General features: G+C 45.9%; 1 protein-coding gene across 4 annotated transcripts in view; it reads right to left on the bottom strand.

Moving 5' to 3' along the window:
• Positions 1-19,316, bottom strand: part of LOC144173879 (glutamate receptor 1-like) — a 294,845-nt gene that overhangs the window by 65,274 nt on the left and 210,255 nt on the right. For all 4 annotated transcript variants that reach the window (XM_077702179.1, XM_077702177.1, XM_077702180.1 and 1 more), the window contains 2 exons: positions 10,471-10,718; positions 8,013-8,177 (listed from right to left, as the gene is read on the bottom strand). In XM_077702179.1, coding sequence (XP_077558305.1) covers positions 8,013-8,177; positions 10,471-10,718 — 413 coding nt within the window. The remainder of the gene's footprint in view (positions 1-8,012; positions 8,178-10,470; positions 10,719-19,316) is intronic.

The raw sequence follows: 19,316 nt of genomic DNA, 5'->3' as shown, positions 1-19,316 counted from the left end.
TGCTTCTGGGGAAAACATTTGCAGGCTGGCGGGGTTACCACTATCTACACAATGCAAAAATAATATAATGGCAAACCTCAGGCATGTTCGAGGAAATCGACTTAGTTCTTTTCGTCTCCTGTTTTCGTAGGTGGGCATTAAACTACCGAAGATGCACGTGCGTTGTAAGTAGTAATATATTTTATTTCTATGAAGTTGTTTATACATTTTGACGTTCTCTGCCTAGTCACATAGGGCGGGCAAATGCTGGCATTTCTATATTGAGCACGTAAGATATACGCCTGTCATTACTGGGCATCCTCATGAACTCCAGTGAAATCTCCCCTAATTTTTACTTTATGACGATACATCTCCGGTGGGGAGGCAGTTTGCGGTGGCGAATAAGGGTTCTTCTAGTTGTTTGTAAGCGGAACCTCCTTTGCTCCTCTAATGACCAGCGAAGAAAGCGATTTTATCGTAACTAACCCAACCTATTCCAATAATGGCAATTTCGTGGGCTGCCTGTCTCATGCGTTGCCTGTCACAGTAATGGCAACATCGTGAGTTTGACGATTTACTGCAGTCATTAGGCTTTATAGGCAATTGCGGCTCCTTGATGACCAGCATTTTACCGTGGGCGGCGGGCAAATAAAGAAATAAATGGAACGTTCATGCCTTTCCCAGAATGGCGGCTGAAGATTTTCTCTAGTTGCAAAGTGGTCTTCCGCTTTTTACACTGGAAGCGTGGCATGCTGCAGTTACGAATTGAAACCAAAACACTATATTGGCCAGTTCAGGACAGGCGGCGCTTATGTGGTTGGTGTGATAGTTATGGGCAGGACGTAGTTCTGATTACGTGCCTATTGATCCGCTGACCGAACGCCTTCTTTGCTAAAATTCTTCTCATCCCATCCTGCCATCAAGTTATCCGTGTTCCCTACACATAGCCTCGTCTCGCAGGTAGCCCATCTCTTGCCCTTATGGTTTACCGGTTAGGAGTTTTTCGCAACACATCCTCGACAAAACTTCCCTTTTTTTCCTCTAATTTCAGTTAAGATGCCTCCTAAGCGCAGCAGATCTGGTTCTTAGGAAGATGTGTTCCGTTCCGTAGACATTCAGGCTAGTCTTGCAACTGCCGCGTGTTGGTCTTACACGTTACGTAACCGTTTGTCTGGCCCTTGAGATTCGCTTTAAATTCGGCATGTGTTTTGGGGTTGGCAAATTATTTCGTATACTCCCGCAGCGATGGCTCACGTGCGTAAGATGTTGGGGACTGAAGAAGCGGCTCGGGGTGCACACGAATTTCCGTTTTTCTTTCCAAAGAAAAAAGCGAAAATGCCTGTATGTAGTATAATTAACGCAGGTTTGATGGGCAGCAAATAATACAATATTTATTTGATTGCGCCGCATACGACATGCTTGTCATGCAAGTACGAAACTCCATGGTCGATTATAACGTCTGTAGCATGCGCGCTATCTGAATTTGTTTTCGAGTAAAGCATGCATATGACTCCTCTGCACAAAGAGTAAGTCTCAACCTTGGCTTTAAAACATTGAAACTTGCAAAATAGGCGAAGGCGTATGGACTTAATACTTGATTTACATGGCCGGATATTAGTCGCTATTTATCAATCTAAGGCGTTATGACGTAAAGAATTAAGCCTAGTTACAGCATTTTGTTCCAGTAATTCAAGCTCAGCAACATCTGTAAATCTGCCCTTAAAAACTCAATACAGTCGAACTTCGTTATAACGTGCACTGCTATGGGCCTCGTGCGCTGCAGTTTCAAGTAAACATGTGGTGCCACCTGGGAGCGGCGGCGGAATTTTTTCCGGAGAACAAAATAAAAATATACAGCAGTTCGCTACGCGGCTTAATTTAAACAACCACCGGAAAATTATTATGCAACAATTACCCCGTTTTATTCCATTCACAATTGTTATATTAATAGAAATATTACGCTGACGAGTAGTGCGGGAATAGAAGCTGAAATAATTTAGAAAGCGCCCCTTCTCTAATAAAAGCAGACGACAGTACACGGATCAGCTGCCTGCGACGCCGACGTTCACAAAGCACATAGTACCCGAAAAGAAATAAAAACAAAATATCCATAGGTGCATTTGCGTATGTGCACGCTACTTGGCGTAAGACCGCTGCGAAAACATGCCGTGTATTCAGGGCTTATTTTTATAGCGCCTCAAATAGCCTTGGTGTCAGTATAATCTGAGCACACATAAGAAAATACATGGAACATCCCACGGATATGCATGCTTGAGTTGCACGTAGTCATACCAGCAAAATATAAAGCTTTAAAATATAAAGCAGGCTACACAGCGACACAACAGTAAACCGATGGACACACACCAGCCACAATTCGAAGACGCCCATCTACACTTTTATTGAAATGACTCTCAAATATCTCAAACATATGTTCCTGTACAACTTGTAGTTTGCGTTTCTGCGACAGTCGGTGAAAAACAAGTTCAAGTGGGGCTTGAAATGAAATCGAGGCTACGACGGACGCCCGTCTGGTCGGGAATGACATTGAAGTGCATAATAAAGAAGACGACGACCACAAGAGAAAATAAAACAATGACGTTTCGGCACTCCGAACGGGAGCCTCGTTCATAATGTGAACAAGGCTCCCGTTCGGGGTGCCGAAACGTCATTGTTTTATTTTCTCTTGTGGTCGCCGTATTCTTTATTATGTACTTTAAAGTGGGGCTTGTTGCGCAAAATATTTTTGCTGACAAAGATAACTTGAACCAGCACAACTATTCACGCTGGCATGTACTCACGCAAACATCACGTACAACTCTGTCAGCTTTGAAACAATCTCCATTATTCCAAATGGTCTTATTTTATCAACGGCACCCAGAATGCGAGAGGAACAATTTGTGCACAATTAAAGCTCCTGTTGTGTGATCTACCATATCTGTGCCCGTGTCTATGTCGACCGATAAACAATGTAAATAAACGTTCAGAGCCTTCATGAAAGCCTTGTCTTGCGCATCTACGTCCGAAAGTATTCGCATATTAAGTACGCGTTTATAAACCTATGAAAGCACTTTAAAAAGCATTGCGATATTTTTCTGAGCCCGTCCAACGAACTCATCGTAGTTTCAGCAGTTTGAGGTAGAGTTTACTCAAGCAGTTGTATTTTCAAATACCTGCCTCTACAAACCTGAATCTTCGGGCTCTTGAAGCCACATGTCCTTGGTGTCGCAATATACACACAAACCTTTTGCCGAGATTTCACACACACAACACATCAAATCACTTCTTGACACGCACAAGGCATAGTGGAGTGTATACACGGGAGAAATTCGCTTCTGCAGGCACCATGAAGTCGCGTCGTCGGTCTTCTCCTCACAATAAGCTGTCCGCCAACTGCTTGCTTATGCCAGCAGTTCTAACCCAGCAGTTGTGATCTAAAGCTGAATAAATCAAATCCACCAAATCGACCAAAGCAACCAAGGCGTTGCCGGCGTCGTTGGGACGTTATGCCGTTATTTCATGCTCCTCGGGGGCCGGCGGCCCCACAAAAGTTTTTCCATTGGTGGAGCGATCGCGCCTTCCCTAACACATACATTATCCCTTCCGGGAGGCGATGCGCACACAGACGCACACTCCTGCGCTCTCGTTCGCTTGGTAAGATCGGGGGTTTCCGTCTTTTCATTTTTATTTTTTAATTGGGCGGCGCAGTGAAGCCGTTGCAAAATGATAGTGTCACCGCGCGCTGCGCGGAGACAATCCGGCGCTTGTATAAAACTGTTTTTTTTTGTTATGCATCGCTTTCCTGTCGCCTTTGCGAACCATATTCTATTTAATAAAGTGCCGTTTGGTTGTTCGTATCGCATGGCAACAGAATAGCGGTCATTTCTTCTTTCTCTTGCTAATAATCGTACAGCGCGGAATACTATGCTCCGGACGTCGTCTGCTCACGGACTTCAGAAGTTATGCCTCAGTTGTCCGCAATATGGCGCTGAACACAGCACATCAGTGGCGCCACCATACAAGCGCACGAGGCCCATAGCGAATTATCATACACAAAAAAGAAAACCCTAAATTTGGTTGGTCATTCGGAATCCTAAGCGCAATTGTGGATTTACAACGAAGTGTCGGTGGTAAAGAAACAACTTTGATCACTGCGTGGGTAAAAATAGTATTCGAGCACCAAGCGGAGTCCCTTGCTACATCGGTTGCGACTCTGCTCTCTCTCGAAAAACTCACGCATCAAGTGGTGGTGGTGGTGGTGGTGGTGGTGGTGGTTGTTGTTGTGGGATCAGGTGGCGTTAGCCTGGCTGATATGCCAGCAATTGCTCCGCCCAACCTCCTCCTAATTAGCCAAAGGTAGTGTCCTTTTACCACAAGTTTCCCAGCTCCGTCTCCTCAAGGAAGCTTAGGAGAAGGCGAGACACGTCTCTTCGCAGCACCCAATGTCTCCTTGGAAAGACGATGTGGTCCAGAGTGCTGTGTGGGGCTGCCAGCTTTCGAATTCGAATCGCTGCGAGCATTTCAGTCCACTCGACATCATGCTCTGGGCAACACATTACGTAGTTGTGTACATTCCCTATCACTGCACATGACGAACACAGAGGCGATCGAACGAGGCCCACCTTGAATAGCCATGCTGTGGTCTTCGCTGAGCCCGTTCGGATGCGGTACAGCAATGTTGCCTCCGATCTTGTAAGCCCCTTTGAGACTCAAGGCTGGCGATAAGGATTTCCCAGAGACTTGAAATGTTTATCCACTGTTCGCCTGAAGTCATCCCGGTGATTGGGGTAAACGTTAACTGTCGGTGCAAACTGCAGCCCACTCCGTGTCGTCTGATCAGCGGTCTCATTGCCCTTGACGCCAACATGGGACGGAATCCATTGAAACCGCACATTGAAACCCTTGCTGCTAAGTTCTTGCACAAGCCATAAGGAACGCTGACAGTCCTTTTTTGTGGGGATCCCACGCTGCAAAAGTTGTAGTGCTGCTTTTGAGTCAGTCAGAATTACAACTTCCTGCGGCTTATACGACTTAAGTTTTCTCAAAGCAGCCGCGATGGCAATGCACTCAGATTCGGTGGAGGACACCACATGATCCAGGCGTGCTGCCCAGGAAACCTGGGCATCAGGAATGATATACACCGCTGCAATAACCCCTCTGCACGGATCGACTGAGCCATCCGTAAAAATCTGAAGGTGAGTGGGATAAGTGTTCTCCAAATGTTCAAGAACCAAAAATCTGGCTGCTTCCACTGGCGTGTTTCGCTTGACTCTCATGTGAGGAACATGTAGCTGACACTGCAGGCTCTCGTAAGACCATGGCGGCATTGAGATGGGAAGTTTCCCCGGCCACTGATGGCACAATATTCTCAGAGTGTTTACAGCAGCGTGCGCATTAGAGGCCGTCCTTGATCGAAGCCGCCGTATTATTGCTCTTCCAGCACTGGTTTCCCCGAGACGCATTACCTGCGTCAGTAACCTCTGTGACGCCATCAAGCGGAGTGTAGCAGACTGGCTCTCCCGTATTACCTTCTCGTTTGCCGCTCCCTGAGGAACTCCAATTGCTATCCTCAGGCCTTTCCTATGCAACGGCTCGAGGCGCTTATACTGGGATTCTGAAGTGGAGATCAGAGGCAAGTGGTAAAGAATGCGACTCACAATCAGAGCTGAGTGCCGCTTAATCATCGACGCTGGGTGATTCCCTCACCTAGCTCCAGCAATCTTCCTCAAAATGTTCACACGGGGAAGCAGAGCCGAAACAGTCATGTCGACTGCCCGTCGCCAATACAGTCTGCTGTCGAGGGTGACACCAAGGAACCGCACGTGAGTGGGTTGACGCACAGACGTTTCGAAGGCCTATGACTGGGTCCTGACACAAGCAATAGTGGACAGACTAAATGCAATGGGGGTGTCAGGAAACCTTTTTCGCTTGGTTCACGGCTTTCTCACAGACCGGTACATGCAAGTACGGTTGGGGAGTGTGCTAAGCGAAAAAAGAAGCGTCTCGAGGGGGGTTCCCTAGGGTAGTATTTTGTCCCCTATTCATTTTAATGTGGCTATGGCTGGGCTACCTGCAGCACTAAAAGAAGTTCGACAATGAGCTCAAGTATGCGTGTACGCGGGCGATGTTTGCCTCTGGTTGTCCGGATATCAACATAAGCGACTGGCAGTGATGGCTCAACGGATTGTTCACACCATGCAGAAACATTTTTCCTCCGTCGGACTGACGCTGTCGGCCGAGAAGTCCTGTTTTGTTCTTTTTCCTGGGAACAGGCGACGGTCCACTCGTGTTAATTTAACATTGGGCCGCCTGTCACGCCTCAACTTAAATTGCATTGCGTGGTCAATCGGTTTGGGTATAGAGGGATTTTTTTTTCGGTGAGCGCAATGTGAGGGTGCGGTTATATGCATGTACACGGGGTATTTACGGTATTTAATTATGACAAATTACGGTACGGTATTTAATTATGACGAAGCACAGCTCTTAAAACATAGCTCTTAACTCCGTTTCTTTTGTGGATAGCAAGCAACTGCTGCGCGCTGGGCTCATCTTCAACTGTATATACAAAGATTCACAGGCCAAATTTTATAACCAATGTCGGGTATAACGAATACATTTGAAGGCAGGCGGCTAAACAGGGACTCATGCAGGCACAGCCACTAGAGAAAGAGCAAGGAAGAAAAATCCTGGTATTTTTGGCTGTCGCCGTAAATTCTACCCACTAATAGGTATGATTCATTTTATATAATGAGAGTCGCTGTCCTAATGGTGGCATGTGTTCTCGTTTTATTTATTTGAAACTGATTTATAAAAAAATTAGCAGTGGCTTAGCTCGGCTATGTCAGGATATACGTAGCGTGAGCTAAGGTTCAGCTGATTATTCTTAGGTTTACTGGTTGTCTAGGATTAGCTGATTATCATGCTTACTGCTGTTAAAACGATTTCAAATCCAATACAATACATTACAATTCAATTCAATCCAGTTCAGTCCAGTCCGGTCGAGTCCAGTCCAGTCACTGCTCCTCGAGCATGCGCAGCACGACTCTCCAGGAGTCACGCGAAACGGCTATCAAGCGGCTCCGGTGCAGCGTCATGCTTGGCTGCTGCGCAACGGAGGCGCAGAGCTAGGCACGCTGGGCACGCGGCGGCGCCAGTGCGTCTGCCGCGGCTATGACGTCACTCCTCTGAAATGCACAGCCGGCGAATGTGCACACCCAATTCTCTACACACCCACGCTTCAATTAGATTGGATTTCAATCCAACACAATCCAATTTAATCCAATCTAATCCAAGCCAAGCCAATCCGATCCGACACAAACCAATCCAATGCTCCTCGCGCTTGCCGAGAACGGCCCTTCAAGGCACACGCGAAACCGCTCAATCTCGGCCAGTGTAGCATACGCTACAAAATCAAACGCCCCTTCCAAAACGAAAACGTAAAACACGCGGAGCTTGCTGGTAAACACACAACGCACAATGACAACTGAGGCTGAGCTTCAGCTAACGCACCTTATAAGTACATCTATATTTAATTTTGTTTCAGTTTATACATATAGCCTACATTTTCTTTAATTTCAATTTTATTGATATTGTTTTCTGCTTTTGTTAGATAGCTTCTGTCTGTTTGATAGCTTCTACTTTTTGTAGCCTTTCTGATATATTTTTTTAATTGAAAAAAACTACGCTGACGAGTATGCACCTGCATAACCACGTGCTCTTTGGCCGAACGAACCCCCACGGCCTACCCATAGACCTGTGAACGTGAACTATGGTCATCATCATCAACAGAGCTCTTCAAGGTGGGCTTTACAGTATGGCGTTCAGCATACACACATCGCAGGTTCACACCAATTATTTCAAGCTCGGCTTGAATAATCCGAGCACACGTTTAGCGGCCTATTTCGAAATATGTTTGTTATAGCTATAAATGAAAGCTACAAATAATAGCACAAATTGTTTTCACATTCTTTAAGCCAAATGTTCGAGATTTGGTCGCTTAATACAGGAAGATAATTAGGAGAGGATTTGGCACTCACCGAAACATGAGGTGTTCCAGCCCCGGGCCACTTATTGTGATCGAGCTTTTCCCAAGGTTTGTGGAACGTCTTGAACTCTTCCTTGCCGACCTGGATGATTCGGAAGCCGGTGACGTTCACGACGCCGAGTTCGAGGATCTGGTTGTTGAAGTACTCGTCCATTACCTGTTGGGAACAAAAATGAATTATATCTCTTTGCACACCCCTAGGCAACATGTCTAGCAAGGCTGGAAATTTCTAGTCTTTTGTTTGCTTCGTGGTAGCCAACTTCGGCACAACGAAAAAGAGTCCGTTCTGGCCTCTACAATGCGCACACCCTACTCCACCGGGGCGGCTCAAGGCAAGAAGGGCTGTTGCTCTTATGTTTTATGCCTAACTTCATTGACGGTGTTGAATGTGCAGTCATGGACAACTGAAAAATAAATACAAAATTACTTATAAAGACTTCACACAATGAAGAGAAAGGCAAAACGCTATGTTTCTTGCAGGCAAAATAATTGGGCGCCCTGGGTAGATTTGTGAGAAACTTTACTTTACTTTTTATTGTAACTTATTCATGCGTTCACATGCTTTACATGAAAAGTTGTGCAATTGGAGTATTGATTCACAACTCTGTGTTTGCGTTTGATTCGCCAATTCACCACGTTATCACGTCGCCGAGGCCGATCAGCTAGCTGTAAGTGCCTTGGCAGATGCATCACAACCATGTTTCACCATGATTTATGATACACGCGTGTTTATTTATTGATTTATTACAGATACTTTCGGGGCCCGTAGGGCATAACAGAAATGAGTGGTGAAGCATAAGGGAAGATAATGTGCAGCTTTTTGCAAAAGTGGAATGGTTAGGATGCGCGTATGACAATAATGAACGTACGATATTCACGCAACAACCAAACAATACACAATCTGCTATGATATTCTACGAACAGCAGGCGTTATGTGCAGCAGTTTTGAAAAGTGTTGTATCAGCAATGGATGCGATGGCGACGGGTAGGTGGTTTCATTGTACACTTGTTTTAGGAAATCGAAGGTTGGATGGAAGCCCGTCTGGTCAGGAAAACACATGACAACAATAAAAACTGGCACCGACCAAGAATGTTTAAAATCGAAACAAGACATTTCGGCTCCTGTATGGGTGCCTTGTTCACAATGAAAAGTGGGGGCGAAAGTGATCAAGGTTATGTTTGATTCATGATGTGACGTAGGCAACGTACGTACTCGTGTGGGAAGTTGCCGTCATTGCGATTAAGAGTGTGCTCTGTGGTGTGGATTTTCAGGAATTCAAGATAAAGCCATGAGGTGGAGTTCTGCTCTTTTCCGATTCAGGCCACAAACGCTGCGGGAGTGAACCCATCCCGAAGGGACTACAGAACACAGGAAAATGGTCCTCGACTCTTCTCGTATACGTTCGAGAAGCCGCCGTACAGGACCACATTTAGTCGGGACACTCACTGCCCCCCCCCTTCCTCCAACTCCCTTCCCTTATCTCCCTTTCTGGCGATGACAAAGGTCGAGGTACGCAGTGTAATTAAGATTAATAACTACATATTACAACAAAAAAGTGCTCACTGAATACCGAGCAGCAGGTACCGATTTGCGCAGTACACCCCATGCTCAAACGTTAGGCCTAGCGAGTGCACACTCGAGAGTTGCTGTGGGTATTCTAGAAAAGTGGTGCTTAGATCCAGAGTAGCACACACTTGCAGTGTGGGATTGGCAAACCAAACAATCCATCGCGAGCAAGCTTCGCGTTCAACCATCGTTGTCGTTAGACGGAGGGTCGTTTTGGTCGACATTCTCGTACGCCACTCTGCAAGCGCGACTTATCGCCTCTAGCGGATGCTTTGCACGCCGAGCCTCTCGAAGCAAAGCGGCCTCTTCTTCGGCCGTGCGAACTACCGGTGGCCGGGCCATGTGGAGTCAATGATCACCTACAGCAACTTCGACATTCAAGCGTTCTACGGTACAGAGCGCATGCGCACGACGACAAGAGGACGAACGAAAGAGGGGCTATGACGTGTCCTTCTCGTTCAGAGCAAGTGTTGCCACGATACGGCGAACGCGGGAGGTTTTTTGTGGCTAAAGTTGGCAAATCTCCCTAAATGGGTATGCTTAGCCTGACGAACCTGCGTTGGAGGCACGGGTGCATGAACGCTCTGCATTTTGTGTGTGTCTTTAACTGCGGACATCATAGACAAACGATTAGCTGGCACAGGGCTCCATCCTGGGAGACCCCCTGATCTACAGCGGTGGATATGGGGCCCTCAGTACCGGTATCTGCTGACGTTTCTGCGTGAAACAAATGTGATGTTGTATATACAACTCTTATGCCGTAAGGCGCAAAAAAAATTAGCTCTACAGCTTCGCTGTTAAAACGGTCTTCCCCCGAAGCCTCCAAATAACAACGGTCGCAACTATAGAGCGAACGAAGTGCGCCGACGTGTTTGACACTCACGAGGCTGGTGAGGAGGAAGTGGAAGTTCCTCCTTCCGGTGTAGAGGTCGCGCACGTGGTTGATGATGATGTCTCGGGAGACGTCGGCGCCACTATCGAGCACAACGTACTTCCTTGATTCCCGGTCGTTGAGTTCCATCTGGTGCAGGAACGCGTTGGCATCGGATACGTTGTAGAAGCGCCGCACCACACGAACCTCGAGCTTCTTGTTCGCCGTCATGTGGAAGATTTGCTGCAGCTTCAAAAGACCTAAGGGAAGAAAGAAAGAAAGATAGACATGGTCAGAGGGGCTGAAGTTAGAAGAAATAGGGAACTCAGTGCCCTGTATTACGCTAGTAGACTAGCGACGCCCACGGTCGGTGGCGCGATAATTAAAAAAATGGTACGAAAATCCTGAGGTCATACTGAAATGGGGAAAGCCGAACAATTACACAGCTTCGGGTGTTAAAACAGCGATATGTGCGTACGTGATGTACGTTGTTTGTATCCATCAAGTTGTACATCCTCGTTGAGAATTCCCTTGTGTAGTGCGTTCATAAATGCCCACAGAGGGAACAATTCGCAAACGCCTCATGAAACAGTAAAAAAACAAACTAAAATAAATAAATAAATAAAAATCCTGAACGCGAACCTCTCTCTCACGCAACATGAGTCAAAGTCAAAGTCTAAAATCCGAACTGCTTCGACGGTGTCAGAATGGCGCAATTGGATAGACGTCAGATTCATAACGCGAGGAGCCCAGGTTCGATTGTGACCGCGGGAAGCGTTTCTTTTTTTCTTGGGGTGCTAGATGTGCCTTCCCTTATCATGGCCACCGTTTTGTGAAACCCTCTCTGTAAGCTGGCTTTGCTGCAGTGCGTTCTGAGCGACGCGCGACGCCATCTGTGTGGCATAGAAAGCCTCGCGTTAATACGTGAACACCCGCAAAACGTAACTGCAGCTGAGTTACGAGTCTGTGATGGTAAGCATGAATGCAATAAAAAACAGAAAAAAACACAACTTAAGAACAAGAGAGCGGGGCCTAGCAAAGTGGAACAAGGGAACGCATCTGTTTCTTGTCCTATGCCTTACCATATCTTCGTGCTATGCACATAATTTGCTACTTTAGTAGTTGCAATAAAGCCAGTCATAGCATCTCCTTCTTCAAGACAACCGGGTTTCATTTCGGTATCGTCTTCGTTCTTACTGATCTGCTTCTCATTTTCTTTTTGGCTTTCTGGCACAACCATGGAACCTAGGTCAGGCTACTTGCCCCACATACATAAAGTCTCACCACTCACAAAAAGTAAAACGTGCAAAAAAAATGCCATCAAGCAGTCAGTAAAACAGCGAACGCGTCCGCATTACACGTGATTTAAAGCCGGGGTCAGTGAGATATCGATCACATCGTGGTAGCGCGCCTACAGACAATTGCCACCCTGTAATTTAAGCTCACTACGTTTTCTTTGAAAGCACCTACCCGCCACAACTAAAAAAAATTTGCAGGGAGATGGGTGAGTAGTAGCCATAGAACAGAATATCGATTTTAAAAAAATTAGGTAGAAAGGCCGTCTTTCAAAAATAAATCGGCCTGAATTGCTTGCCGACCGCGATCAGTATTTTTCTTGTGTCATAGGGAGAATACCGCCGAGAACGTTGTGGGCCACCTCAATTTCTTAGATAAATAGCCTAGGACACATGGTGAGACGGCAGCTCAATTGATGCCCTCCACATCGGCCGCTGAAAGAGATATTCAGTTCCGTCAAAAGTAGCATTGAATTTCTTGAAGACAATAGTAGAAACTCATAGATAGTAAACAAAGCATATAAATAAAAATCAATGACTATGCATTTATTGCATGAAGCTCTGTGGAAGCTATGAACGACCTCTTTTAAAGAACGAGGTGTAAGTTTGTTTCGCCAGCGGAAGAACGAGGCATCGACTAATGTTAACGCAGAAGTGTGTTTGTCCGAGGCGAACCGAAATACACTTATGTTCATTCGTAACACTGCCGCGTCTCGAAAGTTATAGTCGAGAGACAGTTTTCTCGACTTGAAAGAAAAAGATTACCGCGATTAGAAAGGTGAGGGCATGTAACAATATCGCAGTGTTTTCCACACAGTAATTCTGTCCGGCCTGAAACTTTCTGAAAGGAATGTGTTTTTCAGAACGCATATAAAACAAAATATTCCCCCCCCCCTCCATAGCTATAAAACTAGTACTGTTTAGGGGGGGGGGGGGGGGTGCGCGAAATCTGTATGGGAGATATCGCCTCGTAAATAAACGGTTTCTCCATGAATTGGGGCATGTCCGAATCAGTTAGATAGACCTTCATATTTCTGCAAAGCAGGTAAGCGCACTCAAGAAGTGCGCGGCGCGCCACCGCACGAAGCAATGCAAGCCGCACAGGGTTCGGAACTTGCGTAAGCAACTGTGTACCGGCTGCGTTGTTGCTTTGTACAGGTTAAAAAAGTGTAAGAGACCGCCTCATATTATTTATACCTTTCTGGCGACACTCTGGCGCGCAGGAGAACCTAAATCAAAGCTAGGACTGTGCGTAATACTGACAAAAATTTTTCAATATCGCCGCGAAGAAAGCTTTCCCACAAGGCGCCCCCACTCGGAAATGGGAGCACACTCTCGTGGCGTTTTTCCACGAAGCCACGTGGAATGTGCGCTCGTGCGGCAAGGCCAGGTTGCTGGCATACGCTCGTGGGGAGACGTTCGAAACGGTCGGTGTTTTACGTTGTGGGCGCAAGTTCGTCTCAATAAACTAGTTGTAATCCAACCGTGCAACGTCTTGTCGCTAAGATATTAATGCCGAAGTTATCACTCTGTATTGATGATGATGATGATGATGATTGTGATAATAATAATAATAATAATAATAATAATAATAATAATAATGATGATGATGACGATGATGGTGATGGTGATGATGATGATGATGATGATGATTGCAATACTTGTGATTTTTATGGACGAGGATGGGGGCTCGAGGCATAAACAGAAGGCGAAAGCCAGCAACTGCGATAAAAGCTAAGCCTTTTAGGAGACATTTTCGAAGATCCGGTTATGATGCCCCGTGTTGAGTCTGGATGGTGGCTGCTCCGGTGAAGGCTGGCTGAAGGCTGGTGTCAGAGGCTTCACGCAGGTGGCGACAGCGACTGTGGTTATAGTTGAGCTAGCACGCCAAGAGCAGCTATTCCAAACAGATAATTCAATGCCAACCCAGATAGGAGGGAATCATAGTAATGCAGCAAGAAGTAATGAAGGAGTAGGTAGCGAGAATAGGTACCTTGGTCTTGTTAGCGACAACGCGCAATAGAAAATACCTGCTGGTTCGCTGTAGCGCAAGTTTTTTTTTATTCTCTTCCTAAGGAACAAGGTTCATCCTCACGAGGAAAGTAACTGCGATGATAAGGTTTGGCACCGTGCATTGGCTTGTTTAATATTTGCTGAGCACGAGGTCGCGGGTTCGATTCCCGGCCGCGGCGGCCGCTTTTCTGATGGAGGCGAAAAGCAAAAACGCCCGTGTGTACGAGATTTCGGCGCACGTTAAAGATCCCCAGGTGGTCAAAATTAATCCGGAGCCCTCCACTACGGCGCGCCTCATCGCCTGCGTTGCGTCGGCGCGTTAAACCCTACAATCATCATCATCATCATTGTTTAATATTTTGGCTGTGTTTTCCAACCACGGAAAGATAATTAAAGGTGTGCTTGTCTACTTGTTATTTTTTGGACAGACGAAGATCAGTCAGCGTCCTTGGGGTCACCACAGTGATTGATTTTTTCCTGGCGCTCCGCGTGATAGCCACTTCCAAGGAGCGCGTCTTGGTTCCTTAGGCGAGACACAGGCGATCTGACATTTTCTTCTCCGAGCAATAGTCGGTAAAGTGATATATTGGCACAATGGGGCTCCAACATGTTGGCAAGGCAATGTCGAATAACTGCGCAACAGCTCACTTGTAGCTTACGTTTTTGTTTCGTTAGCGAGCATACTTACTCTTTTTAAGCCGAGGATGGTGGGCTTCCGTATGTCGTTCGATCACGAACAGAAGCCCGTTCGACATCAGCTGGACTCCGTCGAAACATTTTTATCCTTAAATATACTCATATCTAAACTATCGACAGTTGACAGATGAGTTAGTGGCCTTATTCACCGTGTCGACGAAACACCGGGGTACACCCTTAAGTATGCAACCAACTTGACTGTATTGGCGCAGCCTAGCGTGCTTTGCTATTACGTCGTACTGCTGTGCGTAAAATGTGCGCAGTTTCAAATCAACTTCCACGCGTCGTTTCCAGCTCTTATACGAGACACAGCAGGGCACCGTATGAAAGTAATGAATCTGATTTGACTGCGACCCTGCTTTTGATGGCGCAAAACTTCAACGACGCATTTGAATTTCGAGCGCCTGGTGTGCGAGCGCTAGGTTCCCATTTAAAAGCCCCAAATCATCCCCGAGCTCGCTGCTGCAGTGCAGCTCACGACTCAGGCGGAGAACGGGTGCGTTAAAAACGAAAAAAATTCAAACTGTGCAAACTGCTCTTTGAGACGCAAATCACCGCCGACAACCGAGTTTTGTCCACCTGAGATAGGAAGCGCGTCTTGCGACGCAAAAAACTTTTCTTACCCTTCCAATGGCGGTAAGGATCGCCCCAAGTCAAACATACGGCAATCGCTCTTTGGCCCGAAAACTTGTCGTTTCAGCGTTTTTAAGAAGCCAGGAGCAGCTGACGGCGCGGAACTGATCTCGCTTTCTTAAAACTCTCATTAGGAGCAAAAGCTTAGGTACATGATATCGAATGATCCGTAAACGAACGCGTATAAGAATGCCATCCTGAGGGGAAAATATGCACAGAAAAAAAGGAGACCCGTCTTATCTCTCCCTGTTTTCCCAGCTTCTAGGGCTTATATTTTCGCGACAAAAAAAATGTAAAACGTGTTATTAAAGCACCGAGATGACACCGTCGCGTAGTATTGCTGGATTAATAAAAATTGCAACAACCCAAAGGCAGAAGGAAACTTCAAAAAACAAATCAAACCAGCGTCAAATCCGGCTGAGCTGGAGACGTGCCGAAATAATTATCTTCCCTCACGGTGGAGCTTCCGCTTCCTTCCAAATGTCCCCACACTGCCGCAGAAAGAGCCGGCTCTTTTGGTTGTTCTTCACCGATCACGCAGGCGCTGGAAGCAAAGCTCGTAAGCGGATTGTAGGCTTTGCAGCGCCAACCGGGGTGCTCTAAGCGCCGCAACCGGACTCCACCGACTGCAACCGGAGACGAGGATTACACTTTTTAATGACGGCTGCATTGACTGCCCAGCTGCGCGTACGTTGTTGATGCCAAGTATCGTCAGAGTGTTACCCAAGCTTCCAGTGTGTTTGGAATGAAACCTGCCGACAAAAATAAGCCTTTGCAAGGCGCGTTATTTGACTGTTTGGCCGAATGTTTGCGGTGGCGTGGGTGTTTGGGAAATTTCTTGCGTCCGCTGTTTGCTGCAGTGTTTGTTCCATTACCTATATGAGTGTCGTGGACTGAAGTTTCACTGAATAATTGCGCACGAAAACTTGATATCACATAATGCTACCTGTTTCTTTGCTAGTAAACGTTGCCAGAGCTTTTAAAGTAGAGAATAGTGCTCACCGATTTCAATTTATGTAAAAGGGGATTACTATATATAATTTAACAGTAGAAATTTCTGCTTCAAGACCCTTCCACTCATAGGGGAGGCGTTTGGACAGAGCTGCGCGAATTTAAAGATTTCATTCATTCATTCATTCATTCATTCATTCATTCATTCATTCATTCATTCATTCATTCATTCATTCATTCATTCATATTTCTGGAAATCTGCCACGTAAGTTCTACTCTTTTCACACTCCTCTTTCACGGATTTCCCGAGCACCTGTGTACCAAATCTGAACCTCCTAGCCCCAATAGTTTTACAGATATAAACGCTTTCTCTTTTTGTTTCGGCGCGGGGTTGGCCGCGTTGAGTCCCACTTGGCGTCACGGCAAAAAAAAAAAAAAAAAAAAAAAAAACAGCTAACTTCTGCGACAGGATGGCCTTTTAAAGACTACTCTCGTTTTTGCGGGACTGTTTGAATAGTGTTACAAGTTAAATCATCGCCCTAGCGCATTTTTGGCAACGTTGCAGCCAAAATACCACATGTAAACAAAACAGAAACCGTAGCCTCTACCGCAAAGAAGCCTGTGCAAAATCGCAGTATAAACAAGCAATTCTTCTTGCGCTCCATTAAACAGTTTAAATAGGTTAAAAATCCTTCCGCTGCATCGGATAGGCACTTAAAAACAACGAAACGGCGAAATAATAGCAGCGCTCGTTGATACGCTATGTATCGACGAGCACGGTTATTATCGATAGGCACATTCTCTGTTTGCCGCAAGCCAGGTGGTATATGTATCGCGCACCCTGTTCCTGCATCCGAACTGGTTCTTGCCCTTGGCCCTAGACCTTGTACATTTCTGCCTTCAGGTGTATCGCATCGCTCTTGATTTATTCTGGAGATGTTGAAACAAATCCAGGGCCAAAGATTGAGTATGTTCTAGTGCTACTTCGGGACTTCATGCCTAAAGCTGATAATCGGCATCAACACACATCTGCTGGTTTAAAAGAACTGAAACAAGGCATCAATGACATCAAGACCCGGTTCGCAGTAATTTAAAAAAATCTTGAAAGCGTGCTCCAAATTGAGAAGGATGTTTATACTGTCCGTGGTTCATTGTATGAGGTTAAGATGTCTATCTCGTAAAAAAACTGAAGAGCTAGTTTGGGTAATTGACGACCTGAACCATAGGATGAGACGGAAGAACCTGATAAGCAAAGGTCTTCCTGAAGAAGAAAAGGAGACTACGCTGTGACAGAACGCATTGTGCGGGAGTTTTTCGCCTCTGAATTATAACGCTACAGCCAAATGATGTCGAGCGTGCCCATCGTGTCGGCCATCTCAGACCAAACTTCCCTCAGCCAATCATCGTTAAGTTCCTGAACTTTAAAATTAAATGTGATGCACTCCTAAGCTGAAAGACTAGCAGCCAAAAATATGGCTTGAAGAGGATTTCTCACAAAAGGTTCATTTCTAACACAAAAAACTTCGGGAATTCACGAAGAGGAATTGTGAGAATAACGAGCGATATTATATTCGCTTTAACAAGCTGCAAGTGCATGGAGTAACTTATCATTACGGCGCTACAACCTGGCGGTTTGCTCAGTTGGAATCGCAGAAGGATGGTCCCTCTAATTGACGGGAACTTCAAAGGAAGCGCAAACCTAATCTTTCAGCTAAATTTAGTCCGAAGCGTGATGTTTCTGTTCTTCTGGCGAATTTCAACAGTCTTACTACCCAAACTTGATGTTTTCGAAGCAATGGCATGCGTGTGTTAGGCTGAAAGTATTCTTGGCAGTGAAACCCGGCTCACAGACAGCATCGAACACAGAGTAACTCTATCAAATAGCTTCGTATCTTTCGAAAAGATAGATCTGCATCTCGAGGAGGAGGCGTTACCGTAGCAATAGAAAGAGATTATCTGGCAACTGTGTTCACTCTAGGCACACCTCTTAAGATGTTTTGGGTGGCCATGTATTTTTGTGGACTAACATATACGATTGGTGTCTGCTATCATCCACCGCAGAGCAATCCTGATTTTGTAGATCATCTGCACGATTCACTTGAGAAAATTTTGATTGATTTCCACAGTGCATTGTCATATTAGGCGGCGACTTTAATTACCCGGATATAGACTGGAAAGGACCCACACCGAGCGCTAAGTCCAATCGTCATGAGTGCTCCCACTTACTTCCTACTTTACAGTTGTTCCATCTAACGCAACTCATACATGCCCCGACACGCAGAAACCGTACTTTGGATTTAATTTTCACAAATTAAGCTACCAATTAAAAGGCCTGTGCACTGGAGGAAGTAAGTGACCATTGTTTTGTGCACTTCTTGCTCTCGTTGCCCTCTCGTTTGAAAAAAAAACGGTATAATTCATTCTTAACTATCATAAGGCCATACTGCCAATTGGTGCGCATGCTGTCCAGTTTTTTGATAGATTTTGAAGTGCGTTTTTCGCAACCGTACTGCCGACCAAAATTCGGAAATCTTCTGAGGTAATGTTAGAACCACAGAAGAGGCGCGCATTCCAAAAATTACAATTAGAACAAGAACTAATGCCCCGTGGTTCACCGTAGGCACAAAGAGGGGCTTAAATCGAAGAAAAAGAGCATATAGGAAGGCAAAGAAAACTAACAATCCTCAGGACTGGCAGTCTTACAGAGACATTGCGACTCTGCTTGATGCAACCTTAAAAGCAGATAAAAACAAATATTTCTATCACACTCTCCCTAGTTTAGTACAGACCGACGCAAAAAAAATTCTGGCGGTGTGTTAACCCAAAAGACACGCAAATCACACATGTGCTTAAGCAAAGTAATGGAACTGCTCTCCCTTTCGTGGTTGTGCTAATGTATTTAACGACAACTTCTGCGGTGTTTTCGCCCAAGAGTCTCATATCGATGAATCCTGTAACATGACCCATCCAGCAATCATCCACCCGGGACAGCATATCACGATTACTGTAAACGGTATTGCTTGCGCTATCGACAGATTAGCGAGTTTTAGCTGACCGTATTTCACGGTCCGCTCCGCTCCGATTGCAAGCGGGAGCGCCACTGCGCAGGCGTGGCGCGGTTTGCCGCGAACGGCATTGGCTCCGGGCAGTGCGGAGCGTACCGTAGAAAACGGTCAGCTAAAACCACGGTGTAAGATATAAAAGTATATCTTACACCGTGGCTAAAACTCTCTATTACCGCTAAGCCCATGTCCAGGCCCTGACGATGTC

Source organism: Haemaphysalis longicornis, unplaced genomic scaffold (assembly GCF_048455015.1).
Source record: "Haemaphysalis longicornis isolate Haplotype H1 unplaced genomic scaffold, Haemaphysalis longicornis Haplotype H1 scaffold_3, whole genome shotgun sequence".
NCBI lineage: Eukaryota > Metazoa > Arthropoda > Arachnida > Ixodida > Ixodidae > Haemaphysalis > Haemaphysalis longicornis.
Note: the sequence above shows the minus strand (reverse complement) of the source record. Positions and strands in the feature narration are given on the sequence as shown.